This window comes from Bos mutus, chromosome 3 (genome assembly GCF_027580195.1).
Source record: "Bos mutus isolate GX-2022 chromosome 3, NWIPB_WYAK_1.1, whole genome shotgun sequence".
Classification (NCBI taxonomy): Eukaryota; Metazoa; Chordata; class Mammalia; order Artiodactyla; family Bovidae; genus Bos; species Bos mutus.
Window position 1 is genome coordinate 28,433,834 of NC_091619.1, and position 23,931 is coordinate 28,457,764.

The window sequence follows — 23,931 nt, forward strand, 5'->3', positions numbered from 1 at the left end:
ATTTGATTAGCATTAAATAAGATCTGTTTCAAATTAGCTTCTTTTCAAACAAACCAAAACACTGTTCCTCATGATTTTCATTTCCAGATATAGTAACTGACAAGGTAGCTGTAAGGCACTGTGTGCATGATAATGCAGTAGACAAGGATTTCATGTACTTATTGTATCTGTCAATATATAATTTCTAGAATAAAGTCCACATAATTTACAACTGCTGGGATATGTGTCTAAGGTATATGAAGCAGACATACCATAAAACTCTGCACAATAATAGACTAGGAAATGGAAATTTTTTAGAATAAAATTAACTACTTCTATCATTAATCAGAATAGCGGTTGTTTAAAAATATACTTTGAAATAAAATCAAAGAAACTAATCCTGGTCACAGGACAATACCATGAAACAATTTCACTGGAGGTTCAAAGTTCAACTTCCTTTACTACCAGGAAAATACAAAGTTCAAATTCAAATGAAAAGTTATCTCTTTGCAGAAAAATAAATGACAAGGTCGTAGTTAAGAAACAGGTGTCGATTTGGCCCAAGAATCAGGTGGAGCAGGACAGTCCTGAATGCTAAATACCACATCAATAGTAAAAATTCAGTAAGAAATTTCCTATTTCTCTTACAAAACTCTCAGATTAGGAGCCATATTTTAAAAGAATTACTTTCAAATCTCCATTAAAGATTAGAACAGAAGAAAATATATAAAACCCAAGACAAAGCTAAAGACAGACAGTGCCATAAAACTGTTAAGTCATCTGGGTGATGGTACCGGCTTTGGCTGAGCTCCCTTTAACACCTACCAGATGAAAGGAGAAATCAAGAAAGAAACAGCACTGGGTCAGTCATAGCCTACAGTCCGGCTCATTCTCCCACCATGGACTTTGTCAGAAGACAATATGAGGTCACTCCCTACTAATAATACATCTTACAGAAATGGCTGAATCTACTCTTGCATTGTGCTAGTTTCTAAATGGCATGTTAGAAACACAGTTTAATAAAGTTCAGGTTAACAAATAAGATTAATAGTAAATAATGTAATAAGATTTAATAAAGTTAAATCAAGAGAAGAGACAAGATACATTTTAAAATACCTTATTACATTGAAAAATGCATTTCTCACAAAGTTTAGATTAAAAGGAGGGGGAAAAGATCCCAATGTGAATAGCAAATTTTTTAAAAATTCCCTTACTCTGTATTTTCATATTTCAAGTTTAATCCTAACGGGATAGGATCTTTGTCTCCTCTGGAGATAATATATATGCTGCTTTAATCACACTCAAAGTTTTACAAATAACCTCTTCAAGTTCTTAGTTTCTATCTAACATTTAAAGTCATGTGCTTAAACTACAAAAAGCTTGCTATTTTATAGTAAATGTTGTTTATGTAAAGCCATTTAAGAAAGCAATTTAATACAATGCCTAACATAAGGCTAGGGCTCCCCAGATGGCTCAGTGGTAAAAAAATCCATATGCCAATGCAGGAGACACAGGAGACTCGGTTAGATCCTGGGTTAGGAAGATCCCCTGGAGGAGGAAATGTCAACCAACTCTTAGTATTCTTGCCTGGAGAATCCCATGGACAGAGGAGCCTGATGGGCTAGAATCCATGGGGTTGCGAAGAGTCGGACGTGACTTAGCAGCTAAACAACAACAAAGGCTATTAAGGAAATTTTAAAAACCCACTCTTTTTTAAAAGAAATCAACAACTTGCTTAGAAAGAAGAATATTAATCTCAGATGACATATAGTGGTATCCTTTAGAAATTAATGAAGTAGAGTGTATCTCTAAAAAATAAGTATACTGTTCGGAACTTTATCATTAGTGATTACAAAATGTGTTATACCCAGTACACTTTATTTTTGCTAAACATTTAAGACAGTACGCAAGAGGGAAAATTTTTATTACTACAAAAATGTCAACTACATTCTGGGGTATGTGATTTTTTTTTTTTAAAGTTAATTAACATCACTGAATACACTCTAAACTTTTGAATTATTTTCATAAATTTTATATAAAGGCTGAGAAATTAATAACATGTGGACTAGACTAGACTAATAGCAATGAAAGACACAATTTCCCAGTCTTCTAAAAGAATCACAATAACTTGAGTTTATAACAACTTCCTCTTCAATCATTTTTTTAACTATTTCAGAAAATAAGTAACACTTTTATATATACCCCTAATTAATCAAAACAAAACACAAAGCAATGATGCAAATGTTCTCAATATTCCCCGATTCATGGATATGAACTAAATGGCACTTAGACCAATAATACTGTATATATAGTATCTTGCATATTACAGAGAGTGCCTGACTGGCTGAATTACTGTCTCCAAAGCCTTTCCTCTACCTTTCACCAATGGCTCTAGAAGTTTGAATTAAGAATTTTTTTTAACTCAAAAAGCTGTAAGATGTTTAAAGTCTGCCAAAGTTTTTTAATTAACAATAAAAAGAAAATCTCACATAAACCCATAAGTTTAAAATGAACGTAATGGAACAGACCATATGAAGAAAATCTTAATTAAGACCGCATGTATACACACACCCACATGTGAGTGTGTGTATACATCCACAATACATACACATATGGATACTGCACCACAAACCATCAGTTTCCATTAAGCCTAAAGAATACTAAAAAGATATTCCCAAAGTGAGCTGCTGAGAAAAAAAGTGAGGGAGACATGTTAAATTTTTCTCCAGAATTTTCCAGCATTTTGCAGTGTAGGGATGGACTGATTTTTTCCATCCCAAGTCATTATTAAGCAGACCATTATAATTTGATTCACTGTATATTCAGTAGAACACACTCAGAAAAAAAAAATAGTTTAATTTCTAGTAACGTTATAGTCATAATTCTTTCCCCTTCAAATATCTCAGGAAACAAAACCACATTCCACCAATGCTGAAATGACCAGCGATGTTATCGACAACAAATACAATGAGGGCTATTACCTCCTATCAGATTTCACTGTACGCTGTACGCAGTCTGATCAATGCTTAGAAACTGGCCAAGTATGCCATAAACGTAACAAGCTTTGCAGCAGATTTTAGTAGCATAAAAGATACCAGGGCAACAGGGGGCCTTTGCAACCCACCCCTTCAACAAAATTCCGTAAAATCAAAGATTTACAAAAGATTTTACTCCGGGAGGCACCTAGACCTTCCTTCGAAACCCAGACTACTCAACAGCTCCCTGAAAAAATACACCATTCTGCCACAATCGCATATTGTACACCATCGGTACACAGACACCTGAACCACCTGAGCTGACGAGTTAGGCTGTCAGCTCCGAGGTGTTGCTAGTGTACAAGAAACACTGAAGCAGCTAAGCTCTCAGGTACACTAGGTGGTAACCCTGGCACCAAGTGCCTTAGTAATAAAGATCTTTTCCTCTATAAGAAAATGCATTAAGACTGTTCCAAAGAATATGCTACAATCCTGAGAACCTCGTCCACAAAGGAGAACAGAAAAACGCTGGGTTTTCCTCTAGTCAAAAACTGCGGCGGGAGATGGAGCTACGAACTAAGGAAACCCAGCTTCTGGTGGCAATTCTGTGACAGCTAGCAGAGCAGCCCGCCCAAGCCAGAGCTCAGTTTTCCTACCCGCAAAATGGGAATCAGCACCGCCACCCCTCCCCATTGACAGGGAGTCCGGCACACCCTAGAGGTTCAGGATTACCCTGGATGATAAGCGGTGGGGTGGGGCTGCCGCTCCTCAGACGCCCACCCCGACTCCCCCCACTCCGCGACAGAAAGACAGGGCCGGCGTACCTGGCTTCACAGTCTTGAGACGGATGGGCTCGCGGAAGTGGCGGATGACAGCCAGGGTGTCCCGGTTGGTGAGCCCGCTGACAGGCGTCCCGTTCACCTCCAGCAGCACATCCCCGGGGCTGGGCGCCTTGCCCGAGACGACGCAGCAGGTGCCCCCGCCGGTGTCCTCGCGGAGCCGCCCCAGGTAGGGGAACTCGCCGCGCTCCGCACCTCCCCGGATCTCGGCGCCCAAGTCGCCCGGGGCCCCGGCCCAGGACACCGCGCACTCCTGCACCTTGCTGAGCCAGTGCTTCTTCTTCTTCAACGTCTTCGACATCACGAACCCCGCTGCACCATGGGGGAGACCCCGCGCGGGCGGCGGGGGCGCCGCTCTGGCCCCCTCTCAGCCTGGGGGCCCCGGGCGGCCCGCGCAGCCCGGCGAGGGGGGCCTCGCCGCTCCGGCGTCCCCCTCGCCGACCACAGCCCGCTGGGGGCCGGGCCGCTCCGAACCCCGAGACGCCCCTCGGACACCTCTCCCGGCGGCGATCTCCGGGTCTGACCGGGTTCCGCGAGGGCCACCCGGGTTAGGCTGAAGAAAGGAAAAGGGGATTGTCCCCGGGCGGCTCCAGAGGGGTTTCGGGCGGGGTCACAGCCGACGGCTGGCCCCCAGGCTCCGCGCGGGAGCGGCGGGAAAGGCAGAAGCAGGGGGGCGGGGAGGTGAAGCTGGAGAGCCGGAACCGGGAAAAATCCGTCGGGGGCGCGCAGAAGCGCGCGTAGACCCGTCGCAGGATCGATCGTGGCCGCTGCGGAGCTGGATCGCGGAGACCAACGCCTGCCCAAGCTGCCAGGAAACTGCCGCTTTCAAACCCGCCGCAACCTCCTCCTCCTCCCTCTTCCCTTCCCCCCGCCCTCGCCCATCCCTCATCCAGAGCCCCGCCCCCTCCCGCCGCGCGGCGCCCGGCGCGCTGCCGTCACGGGCCAGGCGCTTGGGAAAGAGCCCAAGCACTCGACACTCTAGCTGGAGATTGGCCCTCGGAGGAAAGGGGGCGGATCCCCGACGAGAACGCTAACGACCGATTGGCTTATGGAAGTGAAGGAGGCGGGCACTAGGATGACTGAAGTTTAAAGAGGGTGGAAGAAAGTTTGAAGAGTCAGGGAGAGCGAGAAGGAGGGGCAGGGGAGTGGGACCGGCTCCAGAACTCAGGGCCGAGAGAGGCCCTCGGTGCGGCGGCCGGAGCAAGGAGAAAACTCGGATAGAAGAGCTGCCGAACTCCCCGAGGTGGAGGCATGGCTGGCGGGCTGGGTGGAGTAGGGGCGGAGCCTGGGCACTGAGACTAGCTGGGGTACTTTGGAGGGCAGGCGTCGTGCTAAGTCCGAGGACAGAGGTGGCAGAGCCTCGGGGTAGACAGTTACAGCCTACCACTTAAAGTGAGTCAACGTTTCTTGTTCGTTCATTTCTTCAGAGTCAACGTTTCTCGTTCGTTCATTTCTTCAGCAAAAGTTATTATCCTTTGAGGCAGAGACTCTGGAGTCTGGTTGATGGAACGTAAAACAGTGTCCTGCATACCGCTGTGTGACCTCAAATTGGACAACCTCTCTGAGCCACAGCATCTTCGGCTGATAAGTGGAGATAATTATACCCTCCCAAGTTGTTGTACATGAGTTTGAGCAAGCTCCAGGAGTTGGTGATGGACAGGGAAGCCTGGCGTGCTGCAGTCCATGGGGTCGCAAAGTGTCGGACACGACTGAGCGACTGAACGGAAGTTGTTGTAAAGATTACATGAGGTACCTATAAAATAGCAGTATAGTGCCTGGCAGGGAGTAGGTACTTCTTACCATTTAATTGCTGATGAAGAGGAGGACGACTTTATGTCAGACACTGTGCTAGAATACTGGGGTTCAAGAGTGAGGAAAACGGAAGTGCAGTTCTCAAGGAGATCACAGTCTGGTAGGAGAGACTGACAAGACTGCTGCGGGGAAGCGTGGGGGGGGGGGGGGAGGCGGAGGGGATGGGGGCAGGGCGGGGGTGGGGGAGGAAGATGGGCTATAATTGGATTAGGAACCAGCTAGCAAACCTGGGCTGGCATCCTGGCATGCTACTTACTTGCTATCTGACCTTGACCAAATCTCAATTTCAAGTTCACTCACCTGTAAAGGAGGTAGAGAGAGAACTTACAGTGAATAAAGGATATGTTAGGCCCATCCAGCACTAATTTTTCACAACCTCTTAAGCTTTCTCTTCTCCCTGATTTGGCTCACACTCTCCCCTGTCTTTTTATTTAAAACAATCCTATCCATCCTCAGCCCAAATGCCATCTCTTCCAGGTCACCTTGTCCTCAGGTGGAAAGTGTTTCTTCTGAGCTAGGATACTTTCACTTTTGCAGTAAGACATTTATATAGTCTCCTGTCTTCCTTTAATGGTTGGGGAAAACCCTTATTTAAACTATGAATAACTCCACAATCTCACCACGTCTCAGATAGACTGGCCCAAGCTTCAACAGCTGCAGTAATTTTGTTCACACCATTATATCAGTCAGGGCCTCCGCAGGAAACAAATGGTACTTTACAAAGATATGGGCAAGGTGTGGGAAACCACAAGGGAAAATGGAACCCTGAGGCTACAAGCTGCTCCATCTGTAAAAAGCAAGGGGAAAGGAACAGAACCAAAACTCATCACAGAAAGGGCAGCCTGACAGGAGCCTATGACCTTCAAACAGAGAGGCAGTCAGCCTAAGTAATCACCCAAGGACAAAGCCAGAGGATTTCTCTCTCACTCACCTCTCTCCTCCATCCTCCTGCTTGTGCATCCCAATAGACAGATCCAACCAGGAGCCAGAGAGCAGGAGAGCCTTTTGAAAGTCCCTATCAGTCAATCAGACAGAGAAGAGGAAGCAGCACATCCAGAGAGAAAAAGGGAAAATAACCAGCAGAGAGATCATGTGGATTGGTCAGATTTACACAGATCTGAGACATAGCTGGAGTATTTTTGTCTGAACTACTACCTACACTAACAGATTCCTGGATGAAGTCTTAATAATCTCCACTTGATTTATTTTTGCAGCAATTCTGGGAAGACATCTTTTCTTGCCCAGATTGTATCTATCAGGATATCTTTAGCCACAACGAATGGAGTATCTAACAGTGACTTAAAGCGTGGAGTTATTTATTACATCTTTAACATGAGGTTCAAATGAAAGTAGTCTTGGGCTTAGTTCAGCAGTACAATCACATCATTGAGGACCCAAGCTCTTTTTGTGCCTGCTCTCTAAAATCATATTCATGTTGGGTTTTATCTCTGGGCTTTTCACCTCTAGATTGCAATGTGGCTGCCATAGCTCCAGACATCACATCCTCAGAGGTCAAGCAGGAAGGGAAGGTTGTACAAGCAGGAACGGAAGGAAAGGCCCTGCTGCTACCATTTTTCTGAAGGAGAAAAATCTTTCCCAGACTGCCCTCACACCTGCCATAGAATCTCCCTTATTAGCCTGAAAATGGTCACATGCCCACTGCAGACCAGTCACTGACAAGAAAATGGAATTGCCATGGTTCAGTGACATCATGAGTCACTCTGAGCAAAATTGGGGTTCTGCTTCTTGAGGAGAAAGGGAGAATGATTGTTCAGTACATGCCCAACAGTATCTGCCACATGCCTCAACCACAGATAAGTTATATTGACCCTTAACAGAAAACTGTAGTAATTAGGAACTTGAGTTCTGGAGTCAGACTGGAAATCTCAGCTTTTCTACTTATTAGGTCTGAGATCTTGAGTAAACTTTTGTCTAACTTTGGTTTCCTCATCCACAAAATAGGTGTAATAACAATACTCACCTACCTGAGTTGTCAGAACTGAATGAAGCTATTTGAGTCAAGCAAGCACTTAACATATGGTCTTATAAACAAACACTCAAGTTATTTTAATTTGTGCTAAATAATATCATCTATGACAAGGCCAAAAGCATTGCTAAATCACATTTATAACTCTCTATTTGATTCACCCTTCTTAAAAAGCTTAGGTTCAGTTTTAAAATAGTCTAGAAATAAACTGCAAACCCCAGTGAATTAATTCTGGTAGGACACTAGTCTGGAAGTTACTGCATAATTAAAGAAGTCACATTGCAAATGTCTCTCTCTAAAATGGCACCTAACCAAATAATCAGATCATATCCATATTGATCATTATTTCTCAAACCTAATGGTTGGCTTAATAGCTGTGATTTCCATTGGGGAATATTAGAAGCGAAACAATATGGAATCTGGCTTAACAAAAACAAATGATATAGTTGAATATGATGATCTCCAAGGTTTCTTGGGGCTACCTCTATCCATCTAATCTATGGAAACAAACATAGATGTGTGTCAATATGCAGAACTCATGTATTGGGCCCCACAATGGCTGCAGTGGCTCCAAATAACAACATCCAATGACAGGAAGGAAGTGTGTCTCCTTTCCTGATCAAGGAAACTTTTCCCCAAAGGCCCCAGCAACGGTTTTCCTCTGTCTCATTGGTTGGACTTGCCCAGATGCCCTTTCCTGAATCAAAGAGGCAAAGGGTAGTGAAATACTTTTATCCAGTTTCCCCTTCTAGTGCTCAGAGAGGAATCCAGTGTTTTGTAAACTGCATGGCTGCATAATATCTGAACATAGTTAGGCAGGGAAGGGGTCTCTTAGCAAATCTGAAGAGGAGAGATTGCTTGATTTGCTCCTAATACATATTACATATGGGTTTCCCTAGTGGCTCAGACGGTAAAGAATCTGCCCGACAATGCAGGAGACCTGGGTACCATCCCTGGGTCAGGAAGATCTACTGGAGAAAGGAATGGCTACCCACTCCAGTGTTCTTGCCTGGAGAATTCTATGGACAGAGGAGCCTGGAGGGCTACAGTTCATGGGGTCGCAAAGAGTCAGATAAGACTGAGCACACACACATAGTATACTACACACACTCACATACATGTTTTCTGACAAGGTGGAAAGTTTATTCTGTTGTATAATACTGAGTGTTCCTAATGAAAGTTAAGTATTCGCTGACTAATACTTTCACTAAAGCGGAAAACTTCAGAAGGGCAAGTATAAATTCCCAAATTCTCTCAAATGACCCAGGCTTGCTTACTCCATTGTACAGAGATGCATCATATTGAGGTTTGTGTGCCAACAACTCTAGGGGCATCTCTCCCCTGAATAGTTCCCCTGGAGAGTGCATGGCTCTATGCCAAAGCAAAGCAAGTGTAGGGAGAACTTTTTTATTTATTTTTACATTCTCACTATTCCTTTCATGGAAACCTGAATTTCTAGTAACAGTAAATCAAATCATCATATTCATGATGAAGTCATTCTCAAGTATTAAGGTGGCAGAGCATGGGGGAGAAATGGAGTGAAAAAATAAAAACAAATATTTGCCTTCTATGCAGAATACAGGAACATTTATCCTGCTTTTATTTCCACAGATGATAATGAAATCATCTTGGATTTTAAAAATTCTGATCCACAAAATCTTTCACTGCCTTAGAAAATGTTCATGCTTACCTGTATTGTGGAAATGATATATGTAATGCAGCCTAACATTAATAACCTAACTGAACTCAGGATTAATATTCTATTTTATCTTTACATTTTATTAGCATTTTTATTTGCCTAGGCCTGTGGGCTCATTTGTATGCTAATGCTAAAATATGCTCACTTATAAAAGCAATTACATGGAAAATTTTATTTCAGTTAGACAAACTAATTTATTGTCAAAATCTGTATCACTGTTTATACATAAATGTGCATTTTTGCCCGTAGGTGCACTTGCCTGCAAATGACCAAACGCATCAAGCCCAAATTCACAGAACAGTAGGAGCATTCAGAACCAAGTGCAGTGCCAACATGCTTTCAAAGAGGTTAGTTAAGCAGTCAGATGTCAGGTTTTCCAGACGAAGTAGGACAGAGAACACTGAATGAAAGCGAAAATACCAAAATACCCATCTTTTATCTTTTAGCTTAACTATAACCTCCTACTCAAGACCAGCTTTGCTTTCCCACAGCAGGATGTCGTCTCATCCTTCTCCAAAACCAATAGCATGTTGTCTCACTTTTCCAGTAGACCTCAAGGTCCTTGAGAACATGGTCCCTTTTTGATTGAGTGGTGTATCCTCCATCCAGTTGAGCGCTTTGTCTTTAGGGAGCATTCCCTTGTTCAAATAACAGGAAGTACCTGTGATGAGCAGGCATTGTTTTAGGTGCTGTGCTGTGTGCTAAGTCGCTTCAGTTGTGTTCAACTCTTTGCAACCCCATGGACTATAGCCCTCCAGGCTCTTCTGTCCATGGGATTCTCCAGGCAAGAATACTGGACTGGGTTGCCATTTCCTTCTCTGGTTTTAGGTGCTGGTTTACAGCAGTGAACAGACCTACAAGGTCCCTTCTTTCGTTGGGAAGATGACAGTGTAGGGGAGGAAAAAGTTTTCCCCAAGCCACTTGGGATCCCTAGCTGGGTCCAAAGATTAGACTGGCAAAGACAGATTAACAGGGGAAATTATAGAAATTTATGTAATATAAGTTGTATGTGACATGAGAGCCTTCATAAAGAAATGAAGACCAGAAGAAATGGTAACCCTCAGTGTTTTTATGCTACTGACAAAGAGTGGAAAGACATGGAAAGATATGATAAAGAGGATGAGCTAAGTGTAGTAAACTGAGGGAATTTAGCAAGGCCTGTTTGCTCAGATTTTTCCCCACTATCTGTCCATCTTGGATATGAGGATGTTTCTTTCTTTCCTGCAGGCAAAGGGAGAATTCCTCTCACCTGAGGGCCACAAGTGGCTTCGGGGATGAAGGACTGGAGGACAGAGAGAACTTCCACTTCTGCCAGTTTCTTCAGATTCCTTCAGCTTAAAATATTCAGTGTGCCAAATGGCCATATTTTGGGGTATCATTTCCTGAATCCCATCAACAGCAAACCCAAAACAAGTAAATGATCAAGAGAGTTTCCCGTAGTAGTAGTGATGGTGGTGCTTAGTCAATCAGTTGTGTCTGACTTTTTGCAACTTCATGGACTGTAGCCCGCCAGGCTGCTCCGTCCATGGGATTTCCCAAGAATACTGGAGTGGGTTGCCATTCCCTTCTCCAGGGGATCTTCCTGACTTAGGGATCAAACCCGTGTCTCCTGCAGTGGCAGGCAAATTCAGGGATCAAACCGTGTCTCCTTGTTTCCTGCAGTGGCAGCCAGATTCTTTACCACTAGCGCCTCCTGGGGCACCCCCGCCTCTCATTATTAATAGTACTATAACTAAAAGATGAAATATAAGTAATGGGTGATCAGGAAAGGACAGAGGCTACGTTAGACAGAGGTCACAGAGAACGTCTGGCTAAGAAGGCTACAGTTTGCCAAGACCTGAATGACAAGCAAGGGGAAATTAACTGAGGACCTGAGATCCAAGAATTCCAGGCCAATTTCAGACCTTGGGTCTGAAATTGAAGAACAGAGGAGTGCTAAGGTGGCTGGAGCCTGGTTACCCAGGAGAGAGTGGTAGGAAAAGAATTCAGAGAGGAATGCTAGAGGCAAGATCACATACGGCCTTTCAGCCAAGGCAAGGACTTTAAATTTTATTCAGAGCACAATGAGTGTTAAGGAAAGAAGTAGACTGATGGCTCTGATTGCTACAGAAAGAAGGACGGAGGTGACAGTAGAAGCAGGGAAGTCAGAGAGAAACCGGGTATAGATGCCCCATGATAGATGACCGTGGCATGCAGCGTAGAAACAATGAAGATGAAAACGTGTTGAATGCGCTGTGGAAATCAGAAATTATAGTTTTAATTTCCTAGACTGATCACAGTTAAAGAAATATGTTACAATTGTATTTAATAAGCAGCTTTGTGGAATGTAATTGCTTTGTTGAAATGTCCCTTCACAGTAAGATAAGGAGGAAGTTAGAAAACAAAGTGGGAGAAATTCTTAATTAAGTTTAAATTTATACAGGTTCTTTTATTATGTTTATTGAGAAGAGCATCCAGAGAGGTGGAATATTAATTTCAAGGTTTTTGTTTCATCTTAGGAAGGTAGCATCCACTCAAAGCATATGATGCTTATGAAACAACATATATTGTTTTTTTTCCATCTATTGGGTGTGTTGTTATAAGAAGTGACATTTGTTTCTTAGCTTAAAAAGGAGCTCACAAAGTTGGGTTTCAAAAGAGCTTTCCCATCATACAAAATCTAGGTTCTTTGACTAGTTAGAACTTCAGGCCCTTGAGTCTTATTTTCTCATTGCAGTCTGAAAGCTAACAAACAGTGCCTTTGGTGGATTCCAATACAACGCACTATGTGAAGTTCCCTGTCTTCAACAGAAGGAAAACTCTCATTTACTTGGCTGAGATTAGGTGAAGCGTTTCCAAATGCACACTCCCAAATTTCACAGTAAAAATGATTGGAAACACACCACATGAGCTTAAAATAAACACATTCCATTCAAAAACCGTTACTGTGGCCTTTCTTATACTTAACAAAAATATAAAAATAAAATCTCTATTCCCCTTTATTCAGAAAGGGAGAGTAACCTCATTGGATTTGGGGTGAGGGAGGGAGGGAAAGACTGAGTGTCAGTTCAGCAGCAGGGGCAACATGCTCGATAGTATGGGTTCTGATGAAGTGTTTCTGTGCAGAGAACCTAAAGTTAATCTTGGCACATTTAAATGTGTAATAGCTGTCTGTTAAGAGAGTATATCTGAAAAGTTCTCGTCACAAGAGAAAAAAAATTGTAACTGTGTGGTGATGGGTGTTAATTAGACTTATCGTGGTGCTCATTTTGCAACATATGCTTATATATATTAAATTATGCTCTACACTTGAAGCTTATATAATGCTATTTGTCAATTATACAATAAACAACTGTCCGTTCACAGTTTGGTGGGCACAAAGGACAAAGAGCAACTGGTTATATCAATAACAAGCTTTCAGAAGCACTAATACAAAAAATACTTGGTTAATGTTCAAGGTTACCACTTCAGTCTTGTTGTGTTAGAGAATGTTAATAGGTTGAAAATTTCACCTTTGCAAGGTGTTATAGACTGAACAGTGTCCCCCTCACCCCAATTCATATGAAGCCTTAACCCCAAATTTGACAGTATTTGTTAACTGGACCTTTAAGGAGGTAATTATGGTTATGTGAAGTCATAAGGGTGGGGCTCTAATTCAATAGGATTGGTGGCCTCTTGAGAAGAGAGATTTCCCTCCCACTTGACTCTACTCCAGCTACACTAGCCTTCTTGCAATTCCTTCAACATGCCAAAAATGCTCCTGCTTTAGATCTCCCTCTGCCTAAAATGCTTTTTCCTACAGGGGTGTTTTGACTCATTCCTTCGCCTCCTCTTGACATTGGCTCAAGTGCCACTTAGGCATGGACTCCACTTGACCTTACTATTTAAAAATGTGACATTCCCTCAACTACTAAACCTTCATGCCCTCCTCTCTCTTTTCTTACCTTAGTCTACAGCATTTACAACTTTCCGATATACTATATGATTCACTTATTATGTCTCTTATTTTTGTCTGCCTCTGCCCTAAGATAGGAGAAGGCAATGGCAACCCACTCCAGTACTCTTGCCTGGAAAATCCCATGGACGGAGGAGCCTGGTACGCTGCAGTTCATGGGGTCACTACGAGTCAGACGCGACTGAGCGACTTCCCTTTCACTTTTCACTTTCATGCACTGGAGAAGGAAATGGCAACCCACTCCAGTGTTCTTGCCTGGAGAATCCCAGGGACGGCGGAGCCTGGTGGGCTGCCATCTGTGGGGTCGCACAGGGTCGGACAAGACTGAAGTGACTTAGCAGCAGCAGCAGCCCTAAGATATAAGTTTCATGAGGGCAGGGGTCTTTGTTTTGTTCACTGATTTATTCAAAGTGCCTAGAATAGCACCTAGCTTAATAGTTTGGACTCAAATAATACTTGTTTGCTCAAGTGCTTTCCCTTCAGAGTTCTTTCAGATATATTAACTATGCTTGGTAATTTAATCTTCACAATAATTTTAAATAATGCAGTCTTTAAAAATAATCCTGTGCAGTAGTTGCCATGCATATTCCTATTCAGTAGTGGGTCAGAAAGTTTACGATAGTCATCCACACATTTTTCAACATTACACATCAGTCAAACAGATATTCTCTCCACATCTATACTCTTTTTCCTATACTGTGGTGATCATTCTAAGAAATTTTCCTGTGGAACAATATGTTAAAATACTCAAATTTAAAAATAGTGGTCTCTAGTGCAACTGCATCAGAATGGTTAAAATGGAAAAAAAAAAAAAAAACTGATCTTATTAATTGCTGACAAAAACAGACACCTGAGAACACTTACACACTGCTAATGAGAATGTAAATTGGTTCAACCACTTTGGTAAACTGGTAGGTTCTAATAAAGTTAGCAAATGTATACCCTAGGATCCATCAATTCTACTCTTGGGTGTATACCCAACAGAAACACGTATGTATGTTCTCCAAAAGATCTATACAAAAATTATTCATAATAGCCCTAAACTGGAAGCAACCCAAATGTCCATTAAGATTAGAATGGCCACATAAATCCTGGTACATTCTTAGAGTACCATACAGCAATGGGAGAAAAAAGTACAACACAACAAATGGATGAATGTCACAAGCATAATTTTAAGCAAAAGCAAACATACACAATAGTACACACTATATGATTCCACTGATATGAATTTCAAGAACAGGCACAACTAATATATGATGATTAAGTTCAGAATAATGATTACCTTTGAGGGAATATTAGCCTGAAGAGGCCAAAAGGACTTCCTAGGGTCTTGGTAATGTCCTCTATCTAGATCTGGGTAGTGTTTTAAAAGGGTATGTTTGAAGGGTATGTGTGCTTAGTTGCTCAGTCGTGTCCAACTCTTTGCAACCCCATGGACCCCCGTGTGACCCCACCAGGTTCCTCAGTACATGGGGATTCTTCAGGCAAGAATACTGGAGTGGGTTGCCATGCCCTCCTCCAGGGGATCATCTTCCCAACCCAGGGATCAAACCCAGGTCTCCTGCATTGCAGGCGAATCTTTATTGTCTGAGCCACCAGGGAAGCCCTTTAAAGGATGTAAATATACGCATGAATTAATCTAGCTGTACACTGAAGACTGTACACTTTATTGCAAACCATGTGACCAACAAGGGCTTAATTTCCAAGATATACAGCTTATGCAACACAAAAAAACAAACAAGCCAACCAAAAACAATGGCAGAAGAGCAAAATAGGTATTTGTCCAAAGAAGACATATAGATGGTCAACAGGCACATGAGAAGTTACTCAATATTGCTAATTATTAAAGAAATGCAAATCAAAACTATAATGAGGTACCACCTCATACTGGTCAGAATGGTCATTATTAGGAAGTCTACAAATAACAAATGCTGAAGAGGGTGTGGAGAAAAGGGAACCATTCTACCCTGTTGATGGGAATGTAGGTTGGTGCAGCCACTATGGAGGTTCCTTAAAAAACTAAAATTAGAGTTACCATATGATCCTGCAATCCCGAACTCCTGGGCATATACCTGGAGAAAACTCTTAATTCAAAAAGATACATGCACTCCAAAATTTGTAGCAGCACAATTCACAACAGCCAAGACATCAAAGCAACCTAAATGTCCACTGAAATATGAAAGGATGAAGTTGTAGTAGATATATACAGTGGAATATTACTCATAAAAAAGAATGAAATAATGCCATTTGGAAGAATATGGTTGGACTAGAGATTGTCAGACAAAGAAAGATAAATATATCACTTCTATGTGGAATCTAAAAAATAATGAACTTATTTACAAAACAGAAACAGGCTCACCATCACAGAAAACAAATGTATGCTTACCAAAGGGGAAAGGGAGAGAGAGGGATAAATTAGGATTGGGATTGGCAGGTATAAATGATGTATAAAATAAACAAGGTCCTACTGAATAGCATGGGGAACTCTATTTAATATCTTGTAATAAACTACAATGGAAAAGAATCTATGTATACATACGTACAATTGAATTACTTCTCTGTACACCAGAAACTAACACAGTGTAAATCAACTATACCTCATTAAAAAATTTTGACTACAAAAAATTTTAAGTATGCATGGCAAAACAATTACCATAAACAAACTTTAAAAATACAGTACTGGCACAAATATTTACACTATTTATTGACAAAGGCAGATTTCCTTCTTATAAAGGAAGTTCTTATAAATTAATAAGCAAGCTAGGCAAAAAAAATAAGTAGTCCATTGGAAAGACAGGCTAAATTAGATTATAGAAAGATAATAAACTGACTTTATATGAAAAGGTGTCAATTTTTAAACAACAATAAAATTCCATTTTTCTCCTAATAGGCAAAGAACAAAGGTTTGGTAATATGATCTTGCTGAAATTCTATAAATTAGAATATTTTGGTGGGTAATATGCTACCATCTGAATTTTTTAAATTTCAGTACACTTCCATTACTAGGAATTTTCAAAGACTTATGTACTAATAAGTATATTGCAGCACTGTATGCTGTTAAAATGTCTACAACAGAGGCTGGTTAAATGAAATGTGAAATATACATTCAATCGAATATTGTGCAGAATAAGTTATAACTTTATCTACTGTTTTGGAAAGCTCCTTAAGATATATATTTTTAAAGATACAGATGTACTTCCTATTTGGATTAAAAAGGGGGAGGAGTATAATAGATACTTGCACACACTCCTATAGGCCTATATCCTCTGGAGGACACAGAGTTAAATTAATGGCTGTAGTTGTCTGTGGGCAGTAAGACTGGGAGGGTGAAAGGGAGAAACACTTTTCACGAAATATCCTTTTGCCCTATAAATTATTACTTTTACAAAGTCTATGTATTACTTTAAAAAAAAAAAGAAGAAAAATAGAAGTACTATGTTTAAAGGAGAGAAGGAAGTGAAGTGAAAAAGAGGGAGGAGGGGAGGGAAAGGAAGTAATTGAGGACAAAGAAAAATAATCAAGACCTGCGTTTCTGCCTGCCCCATGTGGCATAGCCCAATGTCTGACACAGAGGATGCTGAGTAAATAAAACTCCTGAATCTACTCTACCAATCCTGAATCTCATCCAAGCTCAGATTAACCTTTTAAAACCAGACAACTCGGGCCAAGAGATAATTGAGCCAGGGAATTTTCTGGTTCTTAGAGATAGTCTATTCTAGTAAGAAATTAAACTTTACCAAGTACTTACTGACTCTAGATGAGATCAGGGCAAATCAACATTGGTGGAAAAACACTATTATCCCAAAGCAGCACATTACAAATCTGAACTAGAGATAGACATGTTAGAAGTCACTAGGACAATTCAACAACTCTATATGTGCCAATTTTGGTGCTTCTAGCAATTAAAAATAGGCTGCAGTCCATGGGGTCGCCAAGAGTCCGACAGGACTGAGCAACTTCACTTTCACTTTTCACTTTCATGCATTGGAGAAGGAAATGGCAACCCACTCCAGTGTTCTTGCCTGGAGAATCCCAGGGACGGGGGAGCCCGGTGGGCTGCCGTCTATGGGGTCACACAGAGTCGGACACGACTGAAGTGACTTAGCAGCAGTAATTTAAAAAAAATGTTTTAAATGAATAGCTTTACTTTCTGTTTAATTACATTTTAATTAAAAGCTGGAATTGAAAAAAAGAGGTTACTAGGAGAAGACCACCTGGCAAAAATGTCATCAGTATTAGTTTTGGAAGAGATTCAAGGCTCAACTGATTTCCATATTGGGGATGGCTTGTAGAGAGCATTCTTGCCGTGTTTTTCTTGATCTAGGGGTTAATCTATACCAAAAGGAAGCCATTTTCATGTGAATTTTAGCAAAATTTTTACAGAATATTAATAGAGCAATCGGAGAAGGAAATGGCAACCCACTCCAATACTCTTGCCTGGAAAATTCTATGGATGGAGGAGCCTGGTGGGCTTCAGTCCATGGGGTCGCAAAGAGTTGAACACGACTGAGCAACTTCACCTTTTCTTTCTTTCTATAGTTCCTGTTGGAGAAGGAAATGGCAACCCACTCTGGTGTTCTTGCCTGGAGAATCCCATGGACAGAGAGGCCTGGTGGGCTGCAGGCTATGGGGTTGCAAAGAGTTGGACACGACTAAGCAACTAACACACACCCACACAATAGAGCAATAGCCAATGAAAAGAGGTAGTAAAACTTGGAAAATTCTCAGGAATTTACTTTTTAATGTATTTAGTGTCAGATTGGCTGCTATTACTGAAATAGGTCAGACAGAGAGACGTACTGTATAATCTCATTTATATGTGGAATCTTAAAAAAAAAAAAACAACTTGACCTCATACAAACAGAGCAGATTGGTGGTTACCAGAGGTGAGTGAGGGGTCAAAGAAATGAATGAAGGTGGTCAAAGGTATAAACTTCCAGATAGAAGATAACTAAGTTATGGGGATATAATAGTTACAGTATGGTTAACAATAATATTACATATTTGCAAGTTGCTAGGAGAGTAGATCAAGTTTTTAATCACACACAAAAAATTCATAACTATGTGGGGTGACAGATGTTAATCACTGTGGTGATTATTTCACAATATATGCGTATATCAAATCATTATGTTGTACACAAACTAATACAATGTCGTATGTCAATTATCACGATAAAACTAGAAAAAAAATTTTAATGATCTTTTTGTCACAACCAAAACAGTTTTACAGCCTTTGCTGATTTAAAAATGATCATGTAAAATTCACCAGAGTAAGAGAGAAAACTGGGTTAATTATGTGTGTGTGTACATCTATATATATATATATATATATATGACTTATTTTTTTTGAAGAAGATTTAACAAACAAACCCAGAAACTCAGAATCGACTGGCTGTGTCAGCTTGTCCCACATACTTGCCACAATTGTCTCAAAAAAAGTAAAGACACTAGGCACTGAGTATTCTAAAAAAATCCAACTAATCAGTTGGAATATTCCAAGTCTAAGAAATTTAACCAGTCCCTTACTCTCTGCATCAGTGATGCACTACACTGAGAACAGTTGTTCTGAGTGGTGACCACGAGACAACAGAAAGCCAGTTATCTGAGAGAATACATAAGCTCACAGATTTGTGCACCTGGAGGAGTTAAAAATCACTTACTGCCTACTAATGCAGGGAGATGGACTTGTGCCATTTTCAACAACAAAGTGAAATATATATTTTAGACTAATCATTAAGTAACTGAAAAATTAAATATATAAGAACAAGGGTCTTCCAATTCCTCTAGTGACTAAGGCTCTACAAGAGAATTTTACCATGATGGGCTTGCTTAGATATTGGGGAACACAGAAGCTTAAACAACCCCTCCTTTTCTCCATCCCATAACTCAGATTGAAGGGACAAATATTCTATTTTTCAAAGTAATCTTTGAGGGATATCATATGTCTTGCTTTGAAGTATTAGCAAACCTGTGCAGTAGAAAGTGGAAGAAACATAGTTACTAGGTTTTTACTTGGGTCCTAGTCCTGTTCATCCAAAGTTGTGTTAGCTGAAAACAAATCAAACTCAAAAAAGAAAAAAAAAAAAAAAAAGACGACTTTTAGAAACTTGGTATAAAGAAAAAAAGGACAATATTCATCTATCATGAATAAGAATCTTTCCAGCTGTTAAAAAAAAATCTACTCAAAATAATTGACATACAAGAACTGTTGAAGTTTAGAAACATTGGAATTATATTTTTTCTGACCAAAACTATAACCTCTCCAAGTTGCAAAATGCAGTGAATTCAGCATTAGCTGAACCAAGGACAAGCTTACTCCTAGAATCCGAATTCCCAGTTCTGGAAGTGTGTGACACCCTGGTCCTTTGGGGAGCCTCACACTCCTGTACTCAGCAAGAGGTCGACTATTGCTTCTTCCAACACCACTTGAGACAAGAAACAAATATCGCAGAAGTGCTGTGACTCTTAGAGGCACAGACTCACCTTAAATTAGTTTTCCAACGATGGCTTACAGGCTGAGATGCATGCTCTTGATTTCTTTGCATGGCTCTCAGCACAATGCTTATGTCATAGCTTGGCCTTTTCACAAAAATTAAGCTCTGTGCCAGGACAAGTTGCTAGTCGTATCAAGAGTCTTAAACTTTGAAATCCCCAAATAAATTATTTTAAAGTTCTTGAGCATTCGTTCCGATGATACATTATGACATTTATACACAAACCAATCTGAAATCAAACATAGGGGATCCCGAGGGGCTGGAGTATTGAGGGATGGAAGGGTCTATGACGACAAGGTAGTAGAAAGAATTCTGGGAAGAATATTGGAAGACCTTGAATGTCAAAGAGGCTTGACTGTCCCTGGTAACTGTGGAAAGTCCTAATGGATTAGAAAGCAGAGCAATAGTATAACCAAAGTGATGCTTTTAGGCCACTGAAGAAATGAGCAATTGAAGAAATTCTTTTTTTTTTAACTCACATATGTAGTAAAGATTATTGAGAAGGCATCACAACAAATTAACAGTAATTCAGTAATTATGTGATGGAATTATCAATGCTTTTTATTTTATCCGTCACTTAATTTTATTAATAATACATATGTGTTGCTTTGCATAAAAGAAGGCCTAAATTATGTGATTATACTGAAAAAATTCAAACAAATAGAAGAAAGAATAGTAAGATGAATCCCACAGTTACCCAAATTAAACAATGATCAAGGTTGTCATATTTGCTCTCTCTCTTTCTTTCCTTTTATTCCCGTTTCAATATCCTAACCTGGCTGGTTCCTGTGTCTTTCTGACCTGACCCTTTAGTTCCTGATAGCTTCCTTGCTTTCCAGCACAGCAAGATGTCCAGACTCCTCTTAATTTCCTGCCACAGGTCTGAAATCAGCCTATCTTTCAAGGTGCTCTGTTTCCTTTCAATGGGTGAACAATTATTTTAAGAAATAAAGGTTAAGCTAACAGCCAATTTTATATAGAAGCAATTCCTGGACTACTGTGGGGGCTACCATCTTGAGACTTGTGGAGAAGATATTAAAAACACATTAAGTAAACGAAAATATGTAAGTGGTCTAAAAAATGAATCTGCTTTTTAAAACAAAACAGATCTGTCAGTGTTAAAATCTTGCCGTAGTAGGCAAATAGATGGGGAAACAGTGACAGACTTTCACTTTCTTGGGCTCCAAAATCACTGCAGATGGTGACTGCAGCCATGAAATTAAAAGATGCTTGCTTCTTGGAAGAAAAGCTATGACAAACCTAGACAGTGTATTAAAAAGCAGAGACATTAGTTTACTAACAAAGGTCCATCTAGTCAAAGCTATGGTTTTTCCAGTAGTCATGTATGGATGTGAGAGTTGGACTATAATGAAAGCTGAGTGCTGAAGAATTGATGCTTTCAAGCTGTGGTGTTGGAGAAGAGTCTTGAGAGTCCCTTGGACTGCAAGGAGATCCAACCAGTCCATCCTAAAGGAAGTCAGTCCTGAATATTCATTGGAAGGACTGATGCTGAAGCTGAAACTCCAATACTTTGACTACCTGATGCAAAGAGCTGACTCGTTGGAAAAGACCCTGATGCTGGGAAAGATTGAAGGCAGGAGAAGAAGGGGACAACAGAGATGAGATGGTTGGATGGCATCACCGACTCAATGGACATGAGTTTGAACAAGCTCCGGTGAAGGATAGGGAAGCCTGGTGTGCTGCAGTCCGTGCGGTCTCAAAGAGTAGGACACGACTGAGCGACTGAACCACCACCACCCAGTAGGTAACCCTTCTCCTGAGGATCCTTCAATTTAGGAGATATTCAGGTTCTTTGTGAATGTTTTAAGTAAAAATTTCCAGCCAGTTCTTACTGGATAGAACTTAGCATATTCTACAATGGCACCTTCATTTCATTTTCATACATCTTAGCAAGATGTTAAGTAATAAATAACACCTCCTTTCTGCTTGAGGGACATTTTTGTCCTGTAGTCTAAACCTTAACAAAGTAGCACTATTCCCTTAACACCATGGGAGCCAAGATTTTTCTAACCTTTAAAGCAGTGATTCTTAATTTTTTTCTCCCCACCACACATGAGAAATACTGAACATGTGTGTGTTTAAATAATACCTAAACCATAAGAAGTGTACACCAGCACTGTTCTCAGTCCTTACACACATTAACTCTTCAATTCTGGCAACAACTCTATGAAGTAGGTTTTTAAATTTTTCCCAAGGGGTACTAGAGGTAAAGAATTCGCCTGCCAATGTAGGAGACATAAGAGATGTGGATTGGATCTCTGGGTTGGGGAGATCCCGTGGAGTAGGAATGGTAACCCACTCCAGTATTCCTGCCTAGAAAATTCCATGGACAGAGGAGTCTGGCAGGCTACAGTCTATGGAGTCACAAAGAGTTGGACACAAATGAGATAGTTTCTACTACTCTACTACTATAGTCGATTTACTCATTTTTATAGATAGAGACACCAAAGAGTAAAGGGGAATAAGTAAGGATCCCAAGACCATTCAGCCATCATGTGATGGAGCCAGAATTTGAACTCAGGCAATCTAGTAACAAACTCACTTAGGTTCCCTGCCTCCCCCACCACCTCCCTAAACAAATAGAAAATTCCCAAACTTCAAAACCACCACTGGAAAGAAATTACTGTTTCAGAGTGAAGTACCAGGGCTTCCCTGGTGGCTAAGTGGTAAAGAGTCTGCCTGCCAATGCAGTAGTGAAGTGAAAGTGAAGTTCAGTTGTGTCCGACTCTTTGCCACCCCATGGACTGTAGCCTACCAGGCTCCTCTGTCCATGGGATTTTCCAGGCAATAGCACTGGAGTGGATAGCCATTTCCTTCTCCAGGGGATCTTCCTGACCCAGGGATCGAACCCAGGTCTCCCACATTGTAGACAGACACTTTACCGTCTGAGACAGCAGGGAAGTCCAGGAGACACGGGTTTAATCCCTGAACCGGGACAATCCCATATGCCTTGAGGGACAGCTAAGCCCATGAGCCAGAACTGTTGGGCCTCTGCTCTAAAGCTTGGGGACCGCAACTACTAAAGCCCACATGCCCTAGAGCCCATGCTCCACAACAAGAAAAGCCACCACAATGAGAAGCCCTCACACTACAACTGGAAACTAGCCCCCACTCTCCACAACCAGAGAAAATCTTTGTGCAACAACAAAGACCCATCATAGTTTAAAAAAAAAGTGAGGTACTAGAGCCCTCACTTTATAAGCAAGAAAACAAGGTGCCCACTCTTACCATTATACTGTTCTGGCTGACCCAACAACAACATGTTCAGTTGGCCACTGTATTGCTGTCACCCAGGTGGCACAGTGGTAAAGAAACCACCTGCCAGTGCAAGAGATGCGGCTGCGATCCCTGGGTTGGGAATATCCTCTGAAGAAGGAAATGGCAACCCGCTCTCCAGTATTCCTTCCTGGGAAATCCCATGGACAGAGGACCCTGGCAGGCTGCAGGCTGTGGGATCACAAAGAGTCTGACACAGCTGAGCATACACACACACACACACAGTTGTTACCCAGGAAAGAACTAAACCTGTATTTATTGTACTTTTACTAAGGGCAGTTTTCTGATTGTATTACACAAGCTCCATTTAGGCAAGGACAATTATCTTCATCTTTGTAGCTCAAACATCATTCCTGGCACATAGGAAGGAAATATATAATTTTTGAATTAAAGTTAAGAGCTCTGGCTTTTTTTCTTAAATGCATATTACACCCATGATACCTATGTATAGGTAACTGTATTTTGTCTAAATCCAGACACTTCTGAAAGTGAAAGAGGGTTCTAGCATTAATTATACTGAAACAACAACAACAAAACCAAAGCCTTCTTATTTGAGCAGTTTTGCTGCATAAACCAGCATAACTAATCAAATAAACAGAGTCCCAGGACAGGGTAATTTATGAAGTTAGTGTACTATACTTTAGAAGAAAAAAGGCTATTTTGTAGCATAAATCTGTCAGGCAGAACTGTAGTTCTTTCCTCTTTACCTGTTTTTATGACCCATTAGTGGAAACTTGTCCTGTCATCTTTTAAGTCCTTTATTTATGCTGCTGTTCTATTCCAAACAACATAAGTATCTGCAGATATCTGCTAATACACTTAGTTTTAAAATAAACTGTAAATTCAATGGATATGTTCATAATCAAACTCTAGGAGCATTTATATATAATTCTTATTTTTAAGGTTAAACAATAA

At 41.0% G+C, this 23,931-nt stretch overlaps 1 protein-coding gene and 1 long non-coding RNA gene across 5 annotated transcripts in view; one reads left to right on the forward strand and one right to left on the reverse strand.

Moving 5' to 3' along the window:
- The window catches only part of MAGI3 (membrane associated guanylate kinase, WW and PDZ domain containing 3), a 262,766-nt gene extending 258,101 nt beyond the window's left edge, over positions 1 to 4,665 (reverse strand). For 2 of the 4 annotated variants that reach the window (XM_005887097.3, XM_070367458.1), the window contains exon 1: positions 3,779 to 4,663. In XM_005887097.3, coding sequence (XP_005887159.2) covers positions 3,779 to 4,094 — 316 coding nt within the window. In that variant the 5' untranslated portion in view covers positions 4,095 to 4,663. Of the gene's footprint in view, positions 1 to 3,778 lie in introns of all 4 variants that reach the window. The other 2 variants (XM_005887098.2, XM_070367459.1) reach the window with 2 other exon arrangements.
- A 231-nt stretch (positions 4,666 to 4,896) lies between these two features.
- LOC138987214 (uncharacterized) lies at positions 4,897 to 10,730 on the forward strand. The gene is made up of 3 exons (XR_011463639.1): positions 4,897 to 5,036; positions 5,221 to 5,542; positions 10,519 to 10,730. It is a non-coding gene; the product is annotated as an uncharacterized lncRNA (long non-coding RNA).
- The last annotated feature ends 13,201 nt before the right edge of the window (positions 10,731 to 23,931 follow it).